The sequence below is a fragment of the Astyanax mexicanus genome, chromosome 2, assembly GCF_023375975.1.
Source record: "Astyanax mexicanus isolate ESR-SI-001 chromosome 2, AstMex3_surface, whole genome shotgun sequence".
NCBI lineage: Eukaryota > Metazoa > Chordata > Actinopteri > Characiformes > Acestrorhamphidae > Astyanax > Astyanax mexicanus.
The window spans coordinates 34369720-34391220 of NC_064409.1; the positions used below are offsets into that span (position 1 = coordinate 34369720).

The 21501-nt window shown below is 39.2% G+C and overlaps 1 protein-coding gene across 1 annotated transcript in view; it reads left to right on the forward strand.

Moving 5' to 3' along the window:
* Positions 1–21501, forward strand: part of snd1 (staphylococcal nuclease and tudor domain containing 1) — a 276271-nt gene that overhangs the window by 54291 nt on the left and 200479 nt on the right. The window contains exons 12-14 of the mRNA XM_022671391.2: positions 12006–12112; positions 14566–14676; positions 17661–17733. Coding sequence (XP_022527112.1) covers positions 12006–12112; positions 14566–14676; positions 17661–17733 — 291 coding nt within the window. The remainder of the gene's footprint in view (positions 1–12005; positions 12113–14565; positions 14677–17660; positions 17734–21501) is intronic.

Below are 21501 nucleotides of genomic sequence, written 5' to 3' on the forward strand. Positions count from 1 at the left end.
AGATTGCTACAGTTGTTTCCAGCCAAAACATATTTCAAACATGTGGGTGTACCACCGCTGCTGAAAATAATACTAGTGGAAACACCTGTTTGTTTATTCATTTATTTATTTAGGTGTTTATTTGGTGCGCTTGTACAATTGCAGGCCGATGGTATTGTGGTTGAACAAAGCAGATAGTGCTGGGCGTGCCATGGGTGTACCAACTGCAGCCATATCAAGTCCTCCTCTAGCTGTGCTTCAGCGGGTGTTACAGCCTTGTGCAGACCCAGCAGCTCACATTTAATCCATAAAATATGGATTACAGCCTCTCCTTGCTACACCTAGCCAAAGTGCATTAGATTTCTCACTCGGGGGATATAAGCCTTCAAAGCCCTGGTGTTCATTTATGCACGCCTCACCTTCCCGCTTTACCATGCACTGATGAGCCAAAATATTAGGACTACGATTATGAGTGCCTCATAATGTATTCTGGCACATGCAAAATGGCATGGGGCAGCAGTTATGAAATTGTAGTGTGTCCCATGATTTTTCCATGTTCTGTGAAAGTGGAAATGAACTGGCTGTTCTAGAAAGACACCGCCAGTAACGATCATTACAACTCATTACCAATGTGCTCAAAAATGTATGTGGTAATAGTGATATGTGCCTGATACACACAACACTCTGGATTTAGGAATGTTTAAAATCAGTACAGCTTTTTACTTATCTGGCACCCACCATCAGACCTCACTCAAACTCGATAATTTAACTACCCAATAACTCTAGCCTTAAAAAATTAAATGTGGTTTTGCAAGACTCTGACTGTACACTGTATCACTGTATTTGTTTTATTAATACGCACAACTGGGCTTGAGTGTAGGTTTGTGACTTACTGTACTAGTAGGACTACATATGATATTAAACATTAAGGCTTTAAATTAATGCTTTAATTAGTATTTGGTTTGCTTTGTCCCACAAAATGACACAATATATGAAGAAATCAGACTTTATTATCAGAAAAACAGCTGAAGTATGTAAATAGGCCCTAAAAACGAAATATTTTAATAATTTTCAAGTTTAATAAACACTATAAATGGACCAAAAATACTCAAAATGTAAAAGTATTCAAAATAAATTTCTCAAATGTTCTGTTGCACAAGTTAAACACAAGTTTAATATCAATTTACAATATATTATTATTATTGAAGCCATTAGTCATTGAAGTATTTAAGCAGCTGTTTATACGTTTATTACAAATCTTTTGGTTCTTTAGTTAACAAATACATTTAGTTCATCGTTCATTACAATTATCCTTCGAGCTTTAGTATTAATATATTTAAAAAGGGCTATATTTACTCATTGCAAGAAGCAGCAGAAGCAGAAGCTCTAGGAGTTCTGTTCTTATGTTTCTCCAGGCAGGACTGCGTGAGACTTCACAGAGCTGAGCTTCCGATACGACACTGAATTAACTTATGTTAACTGGCTTGCGTTAGCTAGCGAGCTCTGCTACTGTTCTTCTTTGGCGGTGCTGTTCTACACGGCACTCTACCGGTTCTAATTTGATCTCTGGTATACTGTATGAACCGGTATACCACCCAGTTTAATGTTATAGATAAAGCCCACATTTGCAATTTAATTATTGGTAATGTAGTTGGAAAATTTTAATAAATTGACAGCTGGGAAAACAGTCATTTAAAATGGCCTCGTTTAGCCTTGTTTCTCAAATTTCTTGAGTTTGCAGGCAAAGCTAAGTAACATTTTAGGAGGAACTGAGTGGGAAAGGGCTGTGCTTGCAGCAGGCAGCACAGGAGCTCTTTACCTAAAGGCGAAGAGCAGCTGAACTCAGATGCTGATGCAGAGGAATGCCAGGCTAAAGATAGGTAGAGACTACCTGTGCTTATTTTAGACTGTAGATTACAGATAACACCTTGTGCTGTACAGATACAAACTGAAATGTCAGAACAGTCCCTGAGTTTTAGGTTCAAATGTACACGTACAGTACTTGGTCAGCACTGAGATTTAGCAGTGATTTCGCGCTCCTTCATCACATCACATCACATCAGGACCAGTTCTTACTGTTCTGTACTTCTGTGAACTGCAAGTCTCTCAGTTTATAAAAAAAAAAGATGCATTGATGTGCAGAAACAAATAATTATGTGCAACTAAAGTGGAAGACGGTGAAAGTTTATGTGCACTTCATAATTAGATTCCTGTAATACAAAGAAGTTTAACTGTAATCCAATCATGTTTACAAAAACTTGGTTAATCAAAATAAATTAATACATTTTTGCTTTGGAACCTGCCAGTAGACTTGTGGAATGAGATATAAACATCATGTAAAACCCAAACAGTTTTGTCGTTATCTCATGGGTGCTGTGTTAGGGTGCTTTCACACCTACCTTATCTGGTCATGACTTTTAGACTTTTCAGTTTGGCATTAACCAAAGTTGCAGGTGTGAAAGGGGCAGTGAACCACAGTCCAGACCAAAGTTCAGAGCTTCTTTTTAGGATGGATGTACTAAACCATGGTTCGCTTCGTCTGCAGCATGAAAGCAGTTTTTTTTTTAATTATTATTTTTTTTAGATGGTTCAGATTTTGGACCACTTACATGAAATTGAGACATTCTTTAAAAAATAAAAAATAATGGTTTTGTGTCAAAATCCGATTGCTCAAAATTTGTGCAGACACATCACAGCAGTATGGACATCAATGCTTATACTAAGAATTCATTTGTTGTATTCATGCATTGCTGTAACAGTAGATTAACTCTTATTTCTAACGTTTTACGCTCATCCTGCAGCGGAAGCATGTACAAATAGGGGAGTTGGATTCTGACTTAACTCTGATCTAAGAAATTTGCGTTGTTTACCTGGCTACTAAAACTAATTTCTGCAGTTTTATGTTTATTCATCATTTATTTTAAGCATTATATAAATAGCAACCTTTTTCATCAGAGACTGAATTTGCCTTGTATTATCTGCCACTAACAACTTGGCAGTTTCTTCAAGTCCTGTACTATTCGAAATGGAAATGCTGTGAACTGCACATGTTTTCAAGGACATTTGGAGGCAGGGACCTATCTTGAACTATTCATGTTGCTCAAGCTGCCTTGTGAGCAGCTTGTCAAGCCACCTGCTAAAAGAAGACATGGGGAATACCATTGCCACATTCCACCTGCCTAAAACTTTTGAGGACAAGGTACACACTTATGGCAAAGTTTCCTAGTAGAACATTGCCTTCCATACTCCTTCCACTCGCTTGTTTTTCTTTCGTTAGTGCATTCTGGTGCCATCATTTCCCCAGATAAATGGAACACACGTACCAGGCTGTCTACGTGATGTTGAAGTAGCAAACAAGACTCATTGAACCTGACAGCCTTCTTTTTTCAATTGCTTCAAGGTCCAATTCCAGTGCTTGCCTGCTTATTCCTTTTTATAGGCACTTTCAACAGTGGAGGTGGGTTAGCATGGACGCTCTTATGAACGGTTATGTAACCCAGTTCATACAAATGTGTTTTTTTTCCCCCATGAAACGTCCCATGACTTTTTGATCCACCTTGTGTGATCAGTAACCTGTTATGGACTTGTAGTTTGTACATTTCTTAGACTATTGTCAGTATCTACAATCCTCCTGTCAAAAAACCTCCTGTAAAGATTTGACTCTTAATCTGAGTTGTTCAGGTATTAACACCTACCTATTTTCTTCAGTATCCAACTCTTAAACTATGAGAACTGTCTTTATAGTTAATCGATAGTGCATGCCACAGCTTAACGTTCGGTTATAGGAGTGAATCATGATGGAGTACGAACTTTTGTCGAATATTTTTACACCAATAACAAGCTCAAAGTTGAAATACATGAATTCCAGCTGTCTAATATTAATTTCCCAAATGGCATGTTTTGCAATCTTTTCCCCTACACTACCTATTTGATCGTGTTTCAAGATTTCAAGATCACTTCAAGATGCCATCCCCAGAAGAACTACCTGTTCACTTTCAAAGTTCTCAGTGGCATGTTGGTGTAAATTTCTAGAAATTCTACCAGTGAATTTTGGAGCTATTTGTTAATGGTGGAAAAATAGTGATTTTCTTGCATGGGCTACATTTTGCCATTATAGCCGACATTGTTATCCTTTTTTCACTATATTTATTCAACAAAAGTTCATGCCGGATTTAATGATGAGGTTGTGGTGGTGGTGTGTTTTTTTTTTTTTTTTTGGTACAATAAGGCTGAACACTAGCCAACATGCTCAAATGGGCAAGGCGTTGTGAAAAATTGGAGTTCATGTAAGCAAAATGAAGTGTAATGGAATGGAGTGCTACAGGCTAGTAGCTCTCGAGCCCAGAAGGTTGTTAAACCCAATTGCAAAGTAGTTGATCTCAAAGCAGGTAACCCCAAGAAGAAAGGAAATAAATAAAGAAACACCTCACGCAGGATTGAACCTCTGTTGTGAGGGCCGCCGTCCAATACACTACCGCTGCCACGGCAAGTAAATTGGGACACCGCCGGGGGAAAAAACACCCTTAAAAGGAGATACGGAGCCCAAGAACTGGCCTACACTAAAGTCACACTGAGCGCAACAGAGAAAATCTGGCTACTATTGCCCATGCCAACCGACAAGCAACTTATATACAACAAGACATCTCATTCACTTCTGTTCTTTAACTTACTACAGACATGACAAAAGTCATGGGACAGAAACTTCATGTTTTTTCATGTCAGTTCACAGTCACTCACGGATGTGGGTTTAACTGGTGATGCTCAGGGTCAAAACTCCAGGCCAATACCCCTGGCGACCAGATGCCATTGTACCCACTGTCGTCCCAGCAGAGCTGTGTTGTAGAGCTGTCAGGATGAATCTCAGGCTTTGTTTGCTGAGAAAAAGGCACTAAATGACATTCAAGCCAATGACAACAGCTTTGTGCTGTGAAATTAGCTTCTTCACGCTTCGTTATGCAATATAGAACCTGAGCCATTGTTGCCATTGTAGGATGGTTTCTGGCCTGTAATTGAGAGAGAAAACTGTTAAAATTAATAAATGGGAGAGTATTTATTAAGAGTTTGCGTGGAATAATGCTTTTAGTCACTGCTGAGAATAATAAGCAGCACAGTTCAGCAGGTCGACTTTACATTGCGATAGAGTAACAGTACATAATTACCCTAATTGTGTTTTATGAATAATAAAATTAAGCTATATTATGTTGTAAATGAGACAAACTACCACTTAAATACTGCTTATACCTGTACAATGTGTCTGATAAACGGAGTGTAAGTGTAAATACCAGTGAATACAGTATATGAGGGAGGGGGAGATGTTAACATGTTAACTATTCCTCTCCCATGACTGTGTTGATTTATGGCAGGGAGATCAAGCAACTTGTTATTGTTATAAAAGCGTAATTTAACCAGTTCATCTCGGGTGATGACTGTTAGTAACATCAGGTCAAAAACAGGATGATATAGGAGAAATAATTCCTATATAAGTACCTCAATTACAAAAAAGGATTTCTCTGCCTTGGGGAATCGTTTATTTAATTGTAAACCTTAAAGCGTGTTATTTTGCACAGACTTCTTTTTATGTAACACAGCATGCTTAAGAAGGCACTGCATTTGACACAAAGATTGCACCTTGTCATCTTCTCGGCTTAATAACTGATAAGTCAGCATAAACCATATTTGGCAAAAAAAAGAAAAATCTTAAAAGAATTTCATCAGTTTTTAAAATATTGCAGTGCCATTGCTCTCTGTTCTTTCCACAAAAGATTAATCACTGTTCCTCATCGGAGTTCTTTGACTCATTTACTGCTTTATTTCTCAGTTTTTAATCACAAACACAGGTTCTGAAGTGTAATCCAGTGTCTGAGGCGAAATTTGTGACGTCTTTGAGTTTCCCCCATGGTTGTGTTTTCAAATCATGGGCTTGTTAACAATGTTTTGAATCATTAAATTGAATTTGCACTCTATTTGTAAAACAATTCTCTCAGTGAATCGACTCTACACTCAACCCATCGTGTAAGCTTCTCAATGAGTCACAAAATACCAGCGGATTTTAGTTTAAAGTTTAAATGTCTCCTAGCCTCCAAGTCATAAATGTGGTATTGTAACAACAATATTTGTACGTTTGTTAAGAAAATGTAACAAATTAACTCATCTAAAGATGGAAACCAGTTCATTATTAAGTGAAATGTCTTATTTTCTTTTGTATATTAATAATTGCCAATTATTTAGCCAAGCAAAAATGTTTTATCTGATTACTCGATTAATTAAAGGAATTTTCAGTAGAATACTCGATTACTAAAATATTTAATAGCTACAGACCTAGATAATATCTTTTTAGTTTTGTCTTGCTAAATAAAAGTAGAGTGTTTGTGGTGGACCAAGGTCCAAAAAGATAAAAATAAGGAAGATGGGTAGGTTTCAAAAGTTTTTATACTGGGATTTAGTTGCCTGAAATTTGTTACCAGTACACAGCTGTAGTCAATTTAAACATTTGTTATTTGTTTAGAACATTTTACACAACATTTTACATTTTACACAACATCCACACACCCTTTAAACTATCAGGTCATTATGTGAGCACACAGTTGGGTCTCTGAGAATGCATATTTAAGATCCTTTGCTTAATCTAGGAGTAATAGGACAAACAAATAAACAAACAAAAACAAAAACATCTAAAAAAAAAAAAAAAAAAAAGTAAAGTATGTAGTATGAGGTAAATGGAGGGATAGACTTTCTTGCGTCACAATTTTCACATTTTCTGAGAGAGATCAAATAAAAGTCCCAGTTCAAAGAAAACAGACACTAGTCAATGTATACTGAGCAAAAGAAAATTAGATATAATAAAAGGTGCGTTTTAAAGGAGCACAAAATTGTTGACTTTTTTTTTTTTTCAAACTGGATTACTTTGAAGACATTTAAGATGTCAGTGGATGATTTATCTTCAGCAATGTCTGCAGGCATGCTGCTAACCTTAACAACAGCTGTTGCGGCGTGCTTTGCTTTAAAATAAGAGTAAACTTTTTAGCTTTTAAATATGCTTTAGCTTCCAGATATATACCTGTTTGGCCAGGTGCTTGCGTTTGAGTGGTTGCCATGGCCATGCATTTCACATTACAAATATTGCAGAGAGCATTATTTGGCAAGTTTTGAAAAATGTTACTGCACTTAAGATCACTTTTAATTCACCACTGCCTTGACTGTGTTGCAGTTGAACTAAAGCGTGTTAACTAAATATGCTATAATTTGATGGGAATCTGCACTCTGAAATGCCCACGTAATTAAATGGTACACAAAAAAAATAGAGATTTCTTTAGCCAATACCAATATGTGTTTAAAAGATGTTAAATTAATGTTACAGCAACTTTCTGGTAGGTGAAATCAAACACCCTCAAACATCTGAAACTTTCGGTGTCCCTGCTTTACAGCAGAGAGTCTTCCTTCAGCTTTGAGGATGTTTTGCGACATTGCCTTTCGCTTGCTCACCAGGATTTTCTGGTTTATATTTTGTTGATTTTTTTATTTTTTATTTCTTGTTAATGTTTTCTCTTTTACAAATACATTTCATTTCAGTTAATATGACTTTGCATAAAAAGCCATGGTTAACGGACAAATAAAATCCCTCCTTAGTAGCTCCTTGTTGATGTAGGTGCGTTGGAGTTCAAAATACTTGAAAGATATTTCTAAGCTTGCTCCCACACACTCTTTATCTTGCGTGTGATAGTGAATTAAATGCAGTGATCTGAAGTTTGTAGAAGTGGGATGTGTATTATCAGTCTTTGTGTGTGTGCAGTATTTAACACCGTGTAGTTTCATTGCCTAAAACAGCTGCAATAAATAGATGAGGAAGAGTGTCTTAAAAGCAAATGGTGTAAAACAGTCATTCATGGTTTTAACATGGTTTTCACTGTTGTCACAGGATCTTCCACTGTATTCTTATTTATAGCTACAATAACGAGCCATAGGCTATGTTTAGACTTCAAATCTAAATCTAAAAAGACTTTTTGGCGTATATAGATTGTATTTGTATTGGTATTTGAAACCACAACATCCAATTTTCAGATTAAAGTCTGTTCCAAATGACGTATGGAGGTGCATTACCACAGCATACCATGCAGATAACATTTGTAATGTCCAGAAATGCAAATCTAATTTGGGAACACATCCAATTTGTCCGCAGCGTGAACATAGCCATAGTCATAGATCTTCATAGGTGAGAAAAGTGCGGTGTATAAGGCCTCCAAAATGGATCTCAGCCCTGCTAGTGTTGAAAGTTTGTTCTGGACAAAGTTCCAGAGCAGCTCTGACAAACTATTAGTTAGCGAGACATCGCAGAGTGAAAACCCTTAAATCTATCATCTGCTTTCCAGATGGCTGCTCGTTCGCTCTCTCTCCCTCTCTTGCTCGCTATTTCACTCCATCTCTCTCTTTCCCCCTCGCAATTTCTCTTGTGCTCTCTTCTCTAACTCTCTCCATCCCTCCCCTCTCCTGCCCTTTCTCTAGCGCAGGCTTTTTATGGTGTGCAGTTAGTTGTGTTGTGTGGGTTCTTTAAGGGGCTTGCAGCGTCACCTGCCCAAGCTCATTACCCCTGTCCAGTGGAGCAGAGCTTTCTGCAAGCTGAGGGAGGGAGAGAGAGAGAGAGAGAGAGATTGAGAGACAAAAGTCCATTTGCAAAAATGTTTTATTTCTGGAATAAGTGTAAGAACATTGTACGAAAACAAGAGAAAATAGGATTCTTAGGCCTAATGAAACATAAGTTTCATTATTTGTCTGTCAGGCTAGGTTGCATCCTCTCTTTGTGTGGATAGATAGGTGATGTATAGAAGATGGATAAAGGTTTTGTTGTGAGAGGTAAGGTTTTTGTTAGCCTGATGTCTGATGATAGTTTGTTCATCAGATGTGTTGTACTGGTTCATGCTGGGACTGGCTACTGAGTTTTTGAGAACTTATTGTTAAAACCTTTGGGTTACGTGTGGTGATATTTTCAATTATGTTATGTCATATTTTAAACTGTGCTGGAGACTACCATCCAATGCTGCAGTCGAACACTCTTTTCAATAGGGTGATTTTTTTCAAATGGATTTGGTTAAATAAAAAATACTGATAGCACTGCAACTGCAACACTACAATTATTTAAAATTGACCTAGCCTGGTGGACCAAGTGAGCGCGACCAAGTCTGGTGGACCAAGTGAGCGCGACCAAGTCTGGTGGACCAAGTGAGCGCGACCAAGCCTGGTGGACCAAGTGAGCGCGACCAAGTCTGGTGGACCAAGTGAGCGCGACCAAGCCTGGTGGACCAAGTGAGCGCGACCAAGCCTGGTGGACCAAGTGAACGCGACCAAGTCTGGTGGACCAAGTGAGCGCGACCAAGCCTGGTGGACCGAGCACCAAGTCTGATGCGTCAAATAACCACAACCAAGCCTGGTGGACCGAGCACCAAGTGAGTGCAACCAAGACTGGTGGACCAAGAGACCTTGACCAAGCATTCTCAACATTCAAATATAGCTTAAATGCTGGTTAACCATCCACCTGCAAAAGAATGTTTCAGAAGTGACCAGAAAGCGCTTCTGCGTAATCACTCAAACTAAACAAAACTATAATAGAACAGCAGCACACTGAACGATGAAGGGAACAGCTAGGCAACATCTTGGACTACAAGCTGCAGATGGCTGTCCAATTGCTGAGCTTCAAACCTGAGATCTGCAGATAGGGTGAAAATCAATGTGTTTCATAATGCTCCTGTGTGTGTGTGTATGTAGAGTTCTTGATCCTAGAATCCATTGCAAAATCACAGCATCCATCTCTGCACACCCAGAGGACTGTGGGAGAGTGAGGCAGGAAGGCGGTGTCCTTGTCCTCGTGCTGGGTCTGTGCCTTCCAGATTAATGTATGCTCTCCCCTCCAACAGCCACGCAGACAGGCGATCCGTCCTCTCTCGCAGCTTTCCGTGTGGCCAGCAGGAATTTGGGGGCTGCAGAATGGCCGGATTTGAGCCTCCCTGTGGGTGGGAGTGTATCCTCTCTCGAAATACCTGCTCCTGTGCGTTTGCTCAGCATTAATGAGGGAAAACAAGAGGCTGCCTGTTCCCTGTGGGAGGGTATGATGGCCTCTGTGAAAGATGAGCACAGATGGAGACCAATTCTGACACGGGAGCAGTTTGTTTACACTCCTGTCTCCTGGTTTGTTGTGAAATGAGCGGTTTGCGGTTGCCAGACACAGTTACGCTAGTCTGCCCTGTTAGATGGGACTCTTTCACTTCAGTAAAGAAGTATTTGCTTGAGAATTTTGCTGCTGTTGCCTAGGATTGCAAAAGTGACCAGTTTTGCAGTATAGCAGGTTATGAAAGTGCATGGTTATCATATTGTGGACTTAAATACTAAGTGCATGTTACTGATATTGTTGGAAAATGGCAAGTGAATGGAGAATCTAACCTGGCTGTTGTGTGGAAAGGCATCTCCTGTCAGCAACAGTGAGTAATCCAGCTTGGAAAAACAGTTAGCAATACAGCATGCTTGCTTCAAGCCTGTAGAGACATCTGTTAGCATTGCGACTGACCTGCTTCAAAACAGCTACAGTGCCTGTTAGTATTTAAACAGAGATAGTGCCTGCTAGGGATAAAGTCATTCCCTTTGACAAAAAGAGCTGGTTGTGGCAAGAGCAGAGGAGAGGCAGCATGCTATTGGGGAAGCCCCATTAGATGTGGAGATCTGTGCAAGTGCAGTAGCCATACCAGGCTAAAAAAATAATAATTCATTAAAACACAAAATTTCAGTTTGAAAGGTGTGGTGTTCTTGGTCTTTCATCATTTTTTTTTTCTTTTTCAAATTGTTTCTCATTTTCTCCCCAAATTACATGGCCAACTACCCAACCCTCTCATTAGGACTCCCCCCATCACTAGTGATGCCCCAACACACAAAGACTAGCATATGCCTCCTCTGATACATGTGAAGTCAGCCACCACCTCTGATGCAGCATTAATGAGTAGCATCACAGTGCACTTGAAGGAAAGCGCAGTGACTCTGTTTTAATACATCAGCTCACAGACGCCTTGTGCTGATCGACATCACCCTTTTGGAGTAATGAGGGGAGAGAGCGCCATCTACCCACCCAGATAGAGTAAGGCCAATTGTGCTCTCTCAGGACTTTGGCAGCTGATGGTAAGCTGCATGCATGGGATTCGAACCAGCCATCTCTTGATCATAGTGGCAGTGCCTTAGCCTGCTGGGTCATTTGGAGACCATCTTTTATCAATTTTTAGTGAGAAATCCAGCTCAGAAAAACAGTATTTTTTTGGTTAGCATACTGTGAAAATCACAGATTGTAGCAGCTCTACCCCTCACTCACACTGACTGGTTTTGTTGCTCATGTCGGTTTAGAGAAGGAGAGTAACACTTTTAAAGGGGTGTGTCAGAGTGTCAGACCAGGGTCTTTTTTCCCTTTTTTTTTTTCTTTTTCTTGTAAAATCCCAGCCCGCTTTTCCTCCACCTCTCCCCTTCTCTGCCTCATTCGCTATACGTGATGAACAGTTTCCATGTATGGTTGGTGCTCCTCTGGGGAGATCTACAGTCTAGCCTGACATGATTTACACTGACTGTGGGTGACCTTGGAAAGTAGCCCACAGACACAAACACACACACACACACACACTTATGCGCACACTCAGATAGATATGTTTGTGTACGTGAGCGTGCACACACTCTCTCTGTCTCTCAGGCCTTCATTGGCTGATGCTGTGGTAAACAAAAAAAAAAAATGCCCAGCCATCTTTTACCAGTGAACGTATTCAGTTAAAGGTCTGTACTGGTCGTTTAGTTGATTTGTAAGGAGCTCCTTATATTGTGTTGCTCTTTGGAGGTGTATTTCTGTCACTTGTAACGTCTTGCCATAAAACTGGCAAACAGTGTGTGTTTCATATGGGATTTCACTGGTCAATTCATGTCTAGTATATAAAGACTTATGACTGCTTGGTGTGGTGTTGCCTTTTGCATGCGTGTGACTGACGATTGCTTGGCTTTCTGTGTGCTCTCAGGTCAACGTCACTGTAGATTACATCAGAGCTGCCACCACTGCTGCAGAAACTGGCCCCGTCCCTGCTTTCCCAGAGCGCACCTGTGCCACGGTCACCATCGGAGGAATGTAAGTGCAGTTCTGTGAATCAGTCTGTCTGAGTCAGCGCTTTATTCAAGCCTGGCTCAGAAAAAAAATATTTTTAAGTGTTTCTTACATTTACTTTGGCTTTTATTTGATACCGAATATAGTTTGTTTTTTCTAGTCAACTTAATTTTATTTGTAAATATTAAATAAATATTCTTATTTATTCTTCAAAACATTACCTCTTTGTAATGTTGCTTCCTTCTTATGACACTGGGGCAAAGAAAAACAATGTTTTGGCCATATGTACCAGTATACCAAGAAATGAAGTGTTTCAAGTATTATTTATTTATTTATTTTATTTATTGATTTTTTTTATTCTTCCTTTAAACACGTCTGAACCCTGTGCGAGGTTATTCATTTCTTTATTACTTTCTTTATTGGGGACAGGTCAGGACTGCAGGCAGACCTGTACCTTCTTCTTTTGCAGCTATGCCTTTGTTACTTTGTTTAGGTCTTCAGCTTATGCATGCACCCTTGCCCTTCATCCAATATTTCTTTGTGGGACATTTGTTTTTGAAAATGTTCCACAAAGAAATAAGTTTAAAATAAGTTTCCATCCATATTTAGTAAATAAATCATGATCGCTGGCATCCCACCCTTTTTGTAATATGTTGCAGGCTTGGAATGCAGGAATGAATGCATATCTTAAATGTCTTGAAGACGTACAGATTTCCATTCAATCTAGTCAGATTAATTCCGGAGAAGCGCTGTCTAATCAGAAGCTAGATCTGTGTTCTGTCTTTCTGGTGGACCACCAGAGCTGAGATTGGGCCAAAAAAATCCAGCCCAACCCTACCTGAGCCAGTGCACGTTCTGTTCTGCCTGAGCTCAAATTGTCCCCACCTTTTCAGAATGACGTTAATAAACAGTGCATCATAGATGGATGGATAGATAGATGGATAGATTACACAACACAGTAGAAACGAACAACAATAATAGGGGTGGTACCGAAAGAAAGCATAGTAAAAAATATAAGATTATAAAAGATGCTAATTGAGGCTTGAAAAATGAACTATACCTTGTAAGATATAAATTAAAAATGCTGTAACATCAGATGAGTATCACACCTACTACAGTGGTCAAAGAATGTATAAATACCAAAACTATACATATTATGAATAGTGGTAGTGCAGTAATACAGAATAAATTAAGTATAAGTGATAGCAGGAATCGGCAGATTTGCGTTATGTTAAAACTTTTCATTGTCTTGCCTGGCAGCTGCATCAGCACCGCATAGAACAGATAAAACAATTCTGAGGTTAGTGTTGAGGTGATTGACCGACGTGTGCAGCTTCTAAGTTTAGCCAAGCGGAAGGCTGCATCTTTTACAACGCGTCAAGTATAAACCAATGTGGACGAGCGAACAAGCTCTGGTTGGGCTTGGGTAGAGAATCTAAACTCTATGGTGTTGGGACGTGGGGATTAAACTACAAATCCCACGGTTACTGCAGATAGAAAATGGCTCTATTCACCCTCTACCTGCATTCCAAGTACATTTGTGGATATCTACTGCCACAGTCTCCAAAGTAACTCCTCTATAGTTAATTCGGCTGTGTGTAGTGGAAAACTTGGGAAAGTGTGTTTTCATTGTGACTTGGCTTGATAACTGCTATTTTCGCAGTTGGTTGCAAACGGTTCCCAGTAATCAGTATGAAGCTTACTGGAAACTATGCAAGAGGACCATCCAGTTAGGGACCTTGGGTGCGAAGGAGCTCAAGTCTCACGCTGAGACAGAGAAACGCCAGCTTGCCACAAAAACCCTTAACGAACTCAAGCTATCATGTAATTAGACACAAGCTGAGAAACTCGTTGAAACCTGCAAGAACCCTGTATTAACAAATTAAATGTCTTTAATATAATATAATATCTTGAATTGAAACATTAAAAAAAAAGAGCGTTAAAATGGTTTTGTTCTAATTTTGTGGCTTTCATAATTTTTTCTCCACCATTCCTGATTTTCGTGCTTATGCCTGAGCCCCTTGCTGTTCCGGATGGAGGCTCGTGTGTAATAAATGGAGGCTTGCAAACAGGAAAAAGTAATTAAAACAGGGCTGCCTCTCTCACACTATGAGCTCCTCAAATTTGATGCACTTTAAAAAATGAGCGGGAAAACAAAATAAACATCTTGTTCCAGACGGGGAAGTAAGACAGCAGGGAAATAAGTTTTTAGCAATTATTTTATCTGATTTCTCCCAATCAACCATCTCAGCTTGCTCACACAGTGCCTGCCTTCTGACACTTAACTGTCATTACTTCAGTTCTCCAATTAAAGCCCAAAGAATTTAAAGCTGTGAAGACTCAAAAAAAAAAAAAGCATACATAGCATTTGCTCATCCTATCTCTCTCTGTTTCTGTTTCTCTCTCTCTCTCTCTCTCTCTCTCTCTCTCTCTCTCTCTCTCTCTCTCTCTCTCTCTCTCTCTCTCTCTCCTCTCAGAAATATTGCTGAAGCTCTGGTCAGTAAAGGCCTTGCTACATGCATCAGATATCGGCAGGATGATGATCAGAGGTCCTCTCACTATGATGAGCTGCTGGCTGCAGAGGCACGGTAAGAACAGAATCATATCAACAAGGACAAGAGCCTGTGTTAATGTTCATGTTTGTTTATCCTACAAATCAGTGGTTCTCAATCTGCTGCTCAGGACGCCCGGCGGTCCAGCTCTCTGTTTTATCCATATGTACAGCATTATTATATTTGAGTTCAGGCAAAACGTTGAACCATTTAGGGCTCCGTCTGCTTAGCTGGTTCGAGAACCATTGATGATGAGGCTAAAACTGTTACCCTGGCAGGCAACAGGTAGTGGTGCTGTCTTGGAGCTGGTGTGCTGGCTAATGTTACTAAAGACACCAATATTTGCTACTTTTTCCAAACATTTAATTCACATTTTCCCTGTATATGTGCAAAGGCGCATCACAGAAAGGGCTGTTGAGCTTCTTTACATGTTCACAACTACTCTGTTGACTGTTGACCTTGTGTCAATGATTGGTTTAAAAAACAGTTTGGTTTAGAATATCCTTCAACATAAAATCGATTTCTTGCTTGTCGATGTGTTGCTTGCCACTTGTCACTGAGGGTACTTTCACACCTACGTTGTTTGCTGTGTGTTTGCTGTGAAAGGCTTTCTCTATAAGCTACACCAAAACACCAAGTGTGAATGGTACCGCAAACCACAGTCCGGTACAAAGCCTGACAACATCTTGTCAGGCCAAAAAAGAGCGTCTCCATGCATTTGTATGAAATCATATATTTTTCTAGACGGATAGGACTTTTAAAACCAATTACAGTGAAGTTTAGGGAGGCTCTTGTCACCCATTTAACAGCAGAAGACGACAATTAAGCAGTGTTGTGTGATCCCTTCATATATAACTGCATCACACAACAGTGTGGGCACAAAAGCTTGCGTTTGCAATTCCTGTATCTACTATCTACTAAGGCCCAATCCCATTTCAACCCTTGGCCCTACCACTTTACCCATACCCCTTCTTTTCAAGTATAATTCTGTTCCAAAGGGAAGGGGTGAAGCCCTGCCCCTAAGAATTGGGACAGCCCTTCAAGCACCGTTACATCACTGGGAGCACTTACGTTTAGTTACCTAGCTGCTGGTTAAAACTGGTAAACTTTAGAGCATTTAAAGGGGGGAGATGGTGCAGAAATTCTCCATTTGTTAATTTCTTTTTGGTGGGGAGCTGAAATTAGCTTTTAGATTAGATTATTTATTTATTTATCTTTTCTTTCTACTTTAAATGCTTCAATCCCTGCCTTCTGTTGCACCAATTAAAGTGTAACGGGAAAGTTAGCTAACAAGCTACTGAGACAAACTACTAGCAATCTTTTTTTTTTATGCTTGTAATGAAGAATTCAGCTAAAAAAAACATTGACACTACGCATTAAACTATGGTAATATAGTGCTCATCGTCACTTTTAACAAGTTAAAAAAAAAAAAAAAAAACGTACATTTGTGGGTTTCTTTGATCGCTTGTTCCGCCATCTCACCTGTGATTGTAATTCTCGCCTTGGTTTGAAGTGTGCATCTGAAAAATCTCAGTTTGCAGGGCTAACAAGCCCTATCCCCTCCCCCTACCTCTCCAGCCTAACAAGAATTGGGACACCCCTACCCCTTTGGCGTGCACATGCAAAACAGAGAGGTAGGGGTAAGTAATCAAATGTGAAATGGGATTGGTCCTTAGTGTTTGTAGGGGTTTAGGGCTTTTAATTCGATTATCCACCATTTAAACCAATGTATTTTTCTACCAATGTTTTTTTATTTTTATTTTTTTTGATCCTTTGGTCTGTATGCATTACTTCTTTCTCCAATGGCAGTGCATGTCATGTGTGAACAAGAGGGAGGCCAGCATTTGTAGCCCTTTTTTTTTTTTTTTTTTTAAAGATTAAGATATGTGGAAGTAGGAGGCATAGAGAGATGTTGTTGTTTGTGTGCGAGCGATTAAGGTATGGGGAGGATAAACTAAATCGGATTCCGGGCAACTGCATCAGGGGAAGGTGTGACTGGAAGCCCTTTTTGTGGGAGCAGTAAGTCATCCGCGTTCTTTCATTTCACAGAGGCCGTAACAGTCCTGTGGCTTTCGCTCCAGAGAGTGTTAAATCACACCTTTCACAACACTTTGTCTATGAATATAATTATATGGATTACTGATTCGGATGTGAGGAGGGATGTGGTCTTCCTGTCTTATTTCGGTGGGCTTGATTACGATCAGAAGACCAACTCCAGGACAGAGACGGTGTTAAAATGTGTGGCATATTTCGCTGCTTCTTTTTTCTTTTCCATCACATTACGCACGTCCACACTCTCACACACTTTTCTTTCTCTTCATATTTCTCTCTCTCGCTCTCTCCTCGGCCTCTGCATAATGTTCCCCCGTGGACCAGGTAGAGATGTGAGCCACGGTGGTCTCAAATTTATTTTTAGAAGAGATTGCTGGTTGTTGCTCCGTACCCTGTGAGAAATCTACCTCGGCGCACACTCAGTCTCCCACAGAACAAGATTAGACACTAGGGAAGATGTAGCCACCTTTAGACCCTGATCCATCTGCCTTAAAGAGGCCGAAGTCGTGTACCTCATTCTCTGCAGCCTGTCTCTAATCTACCGGGGCCCGTGGGCTCCACCACTCTTACTTACCAACGTTTCACAGGGCTCCAATTTTCCTCATGCACTATTAATGCCTCCTCCCCACACACAGCGCAAGGGTGTGCAGTGTTTTGTTCCTGATATACACAGTCCCTCTGTAATAGGCTGTGCTAATGCTGCTGTATGATACTTTCCAGCACAGAGCCACTGGCTCTGGATTACCCATAAGAAACAGCGCAGGACATTTATGCCTCCAGCAGCTTGTTGGTGGGTGAGTGGAGGCCGTGCGGATGGCTGTCCTGTTTAAGTGTTGATTTCTCTGGCCAGCCCTGCGATGGTTTTCAGGCCTTTATGGTCTAAAGGAACGCTCCATCTGTCTCCTCTATAGCGCCACTTTAATGCCCTCGATGACTGGCCATAATGCTGTTTGCTTGAATCATTGCAGGGCCATCAAGAACGGGAAAGGACTTCACAGCAAGAAGGAGGTCCCCATTCACAGAGTTGCCGACATCTCTGGGGTATGTGTTTGTGTTTCTCTTGTGTGTCTCATTGTTTTAATCAGTTTTTTTGAATGATAAAACCAACATCTTATGCATATCCAACAGTTCAGCTTATAGCAGTTTAGCATTGCCTATTCACACACAGTGTTTCACAGTACAGGGCAGCTAATTATTAACTTAAGGCTATTTTTCTGTTGATTTAGTTTAAGCTGATTAAACCTTAAATTATGAATTTTCTTTAAAAAAAAAGTTTTGATTTTTTTTGGCATGCATTAAACACACATACCTGCACTATTACTCTTTGGAAAAAAATGTTGTTTTTTTTTCCCAGGTTAAGTTTTGGTTAAGTTTTAGTTTGTTTTTTCAGTGCATTGTCCAGAATAGCACGTGTCTCTTCAGGTGCTCATGCATTGCATTATTGCTGCTGTGATAATCCATCAAAACTTTGCCTAGTGAACAAACCACTGTATAGTTTTGTGCTAATTTTAAGTAATCTTAATTTTTCAACACTTTGTGGCCTTGTAAACTTTTAAGATATATTTTGCAACTGAATCAGCCCCCATTTATTATATATATTTATTTTTTAAACTGTAGCTTTAAATGGAACGGACCCTTGACCAGATAAAAAAAAAACTCATATTGTGCTGCATTTATGTATGGTGATAATGTGAAAAAATAGTTTTCATTTTAAGTTAAGTGTTTTAAAAATCTAAAAACTAAGATCTGAATACATTAAAATGCTCGTTTAAAAAACACAGCAAATTATCGTGTTTTTCCCCACTGAAAGGCACACTTAAATTCCTTTAATTTTCCTGAATTACTGTCAGTGTGCCTTATCCGGTGCACCTTATGTATGAATTTTACCAGTCAGGTTGTTAGGAGCAGTTAAGCCACTCTGCTGAAGTACAGCGTTATTCAGGAGTTTCAGTTAAGTCCTCCAACACCGAGACTCGAGACTGGTGCAATATTATGTTACCCGCTAATCGCAATAAGTGCTAGCTCTTTTCCTTACACAGGTGAGTATTATCAGCCTGTAGCCTGCTGTGAACCACGGCTAGCACTGCTGGAGAAACATTAGCATTACCCGCTAACTGTGCTAAGCACTATCTCTTTTCCCATTCAGAGGTGATTATAATTGGCCTGTAGCCAGTGCGTTTACTGTGTTAAAAAAAAGTTACGTGGGATGAACCGCTAGCTAATATCAGCCTGGATTACCAGAACAATCAGGGTTCATCAGTGTAGCGAAATCGAGCTAGCCTCAGTGGAAATCTGGAAATATAAGCTTACTGTAAATAAAAGGAAGCATTTTTTTTAACCAAAATAAACAGTTTTCGACATCCAGTGCTCATCTGACTTTAAAAAGGAAATGCTTTTTAAGAATTACAGTTTTGTTTGCTTAGTGGAATTAAAATGAAAACATGGTGACACCCCTGTTCCTTACTAGTGTTGCATAATGCTTCCCAGTGTGCTTTATGTATGAAAATAGAGCAGAAATTAGACGTTTATTGAGTGTGCGCCTAATAATACAGTAGATGATGCATTTGCATTTCATCGATTATGACTACTCATTGTGGCATACAGTTGTAAAGGAACAGCCGGTTGGGAAATGCTCGTTTATAAAAGCGAGATTACTGTTGCTGGTACCATTAATCTACAAATATACACAAATAAAGTAAACCTCATGGAACCAACTTATTTCTTTAAAAATATACATCCATGTAAATGAAAGCTGCTCTCTCGAGTACAGCTTGTGTATATTTTGCATTTGCATTCTGCGCATGCACAAATGTGTGTTCCTTCCTCCCAAACTGCAGTTTCCTGATTACTGCTCTCTAACCCGCTGTCTCAATCTCTGATACAGGAGGCCTGTGACAGCAGATTCATGACGGTTCTAGCTTCCATTTCCCTTCACATTAATTTGATGAAGGCCCCTCTAAATATAGCCTGCTCCATTAATAAAGTAATCTCAGTTGTAGCGCTTAAGTTGTTTACGTGTGCCAGGGGCCAGGGCCACGCTGGGGTATGAATCTTGATTGGGCTGCTCACCAAATGAAGATTAAATTTTACTCGGGCCAATAAAGTTTGTTAGCGCCGTAATGAGAGAAGATCTACTCCTCCCACTGCATGTAAAACATGAAAGTGACGTTTAACAGCTCCTGACTTTGTTCTAACCCATTCTGTCACTTCATTCTTCCCCCCACTTTCTCCCAGCAGTACCTGCTCTGCATCCCCTCGCTCTTAAATCTTGAGTTCATGAGTTTAATGAACTACATCTCAGTACAGTGCATTACTTACTATATAGGAGTGGATTTCAGAAGCAGGCATGTTGTAGCCTTCTGCATGTTTAGTTTGATGTTATGTTTGTGTAGTTCATATTGTTCAGGGTTTCATAGACCTCCAGGGACTGTTTTGGCTCTGTCATATTAATCAAGTTATTAGATTTTTGTTCAAAATATGGACCTGCCTTTAGTCATTTTTGCTGATCTCAATATTTTCTTAGCCGACATTGGTTTTAACATATGCAGGTTTATTTATTTGTCTGAATATTCCTAAAAAATGTTCATAGCTCTTAAATCGTTTTATAACTGCATTCTTATTGCCATTATATCAGTGGCAAATAAATGCCTGTCACAATACCTGTTTTTATTTAAATGATATATTGCCCCAGAAATAATTAAAGTCAACAATATATATTTTTTTTAGGACCATATGATTAGGCTGTGACAGTGATATAATGGCAAAATAATTCAGTTACATTGCTTTAAGGATAACTATTCTTTATAAGTCATTGTATTGTCCCAGAATTTATTGTAATAAACAATATTATTGTCATTTCACAACCATTTTATGACACTAATAAAATAATAATATAATTGCATTATAATGCAATGACTTTTTCTGTAATGATAACTATTTTTATTGGCAATATATTTTTCTGAAATAATTGTGACCGTTCTATGCCGCTGATGCAATAATGATGTACAGGTGCATCTAAAAAAAAAAAAATAGAGAATATTATTGAAAAGTTACTTTATTTCAGTAATTCAGGTTTTTCAAACAGTTTGGACTGTGTCTCTCCACTCTTCTTCCAGACTCTGCTCCCTTGATTTCCAAATGAAATATAAAATTTACTGATGGTCAGTGATGGTTTCTAGAGACGTGTCATCTGCTGGTGTTGGTCCACTGTGTTATATCAAGTCTAAAGTCAGTGCAGTGTTTTCCAGGACATTTTACAGCACTTCAAAAACTTTTATGGAGATGCAGATTTCATTTTCCAGCAGGACTTTGCACACTGCCCACACTGCCAAAAGTACCAATTGTTCTCATATATTATTCTAATTTTCAGAGATTTCTGAAACTTTTGTGTTGTGATTAGCTGTAAGCCATTATCATCAACAATAAAAGAGAAGAAAAAAAAAACGCTTAAAATAGACCACTCTGTGTGCAGTACATCTATATAATATGTCTTTCACATTTTTAACTGAATTACTGAAATGCACCTGTATGCACCTGTTTGTTGTAACTAATCGGATTATTTTTTTTTACCGATTGACACCCCTAATATATATCTAATGTGCACTCCTTGCTAAGAAAAGTCATGATAGGCCATATTGAGATTAGCATAAATGATTGAGGGAATTTGTCATAAGTATCATCTTACGCCTAGCGATTAATTCTAGGACAGTATTTTATACAAAAACATTGACAGGCCTAGTTTCGAACTGCAATTACACTTGAAACAGATATTTTTTTTTAACAACACTAATACTAATACAAATACTACTA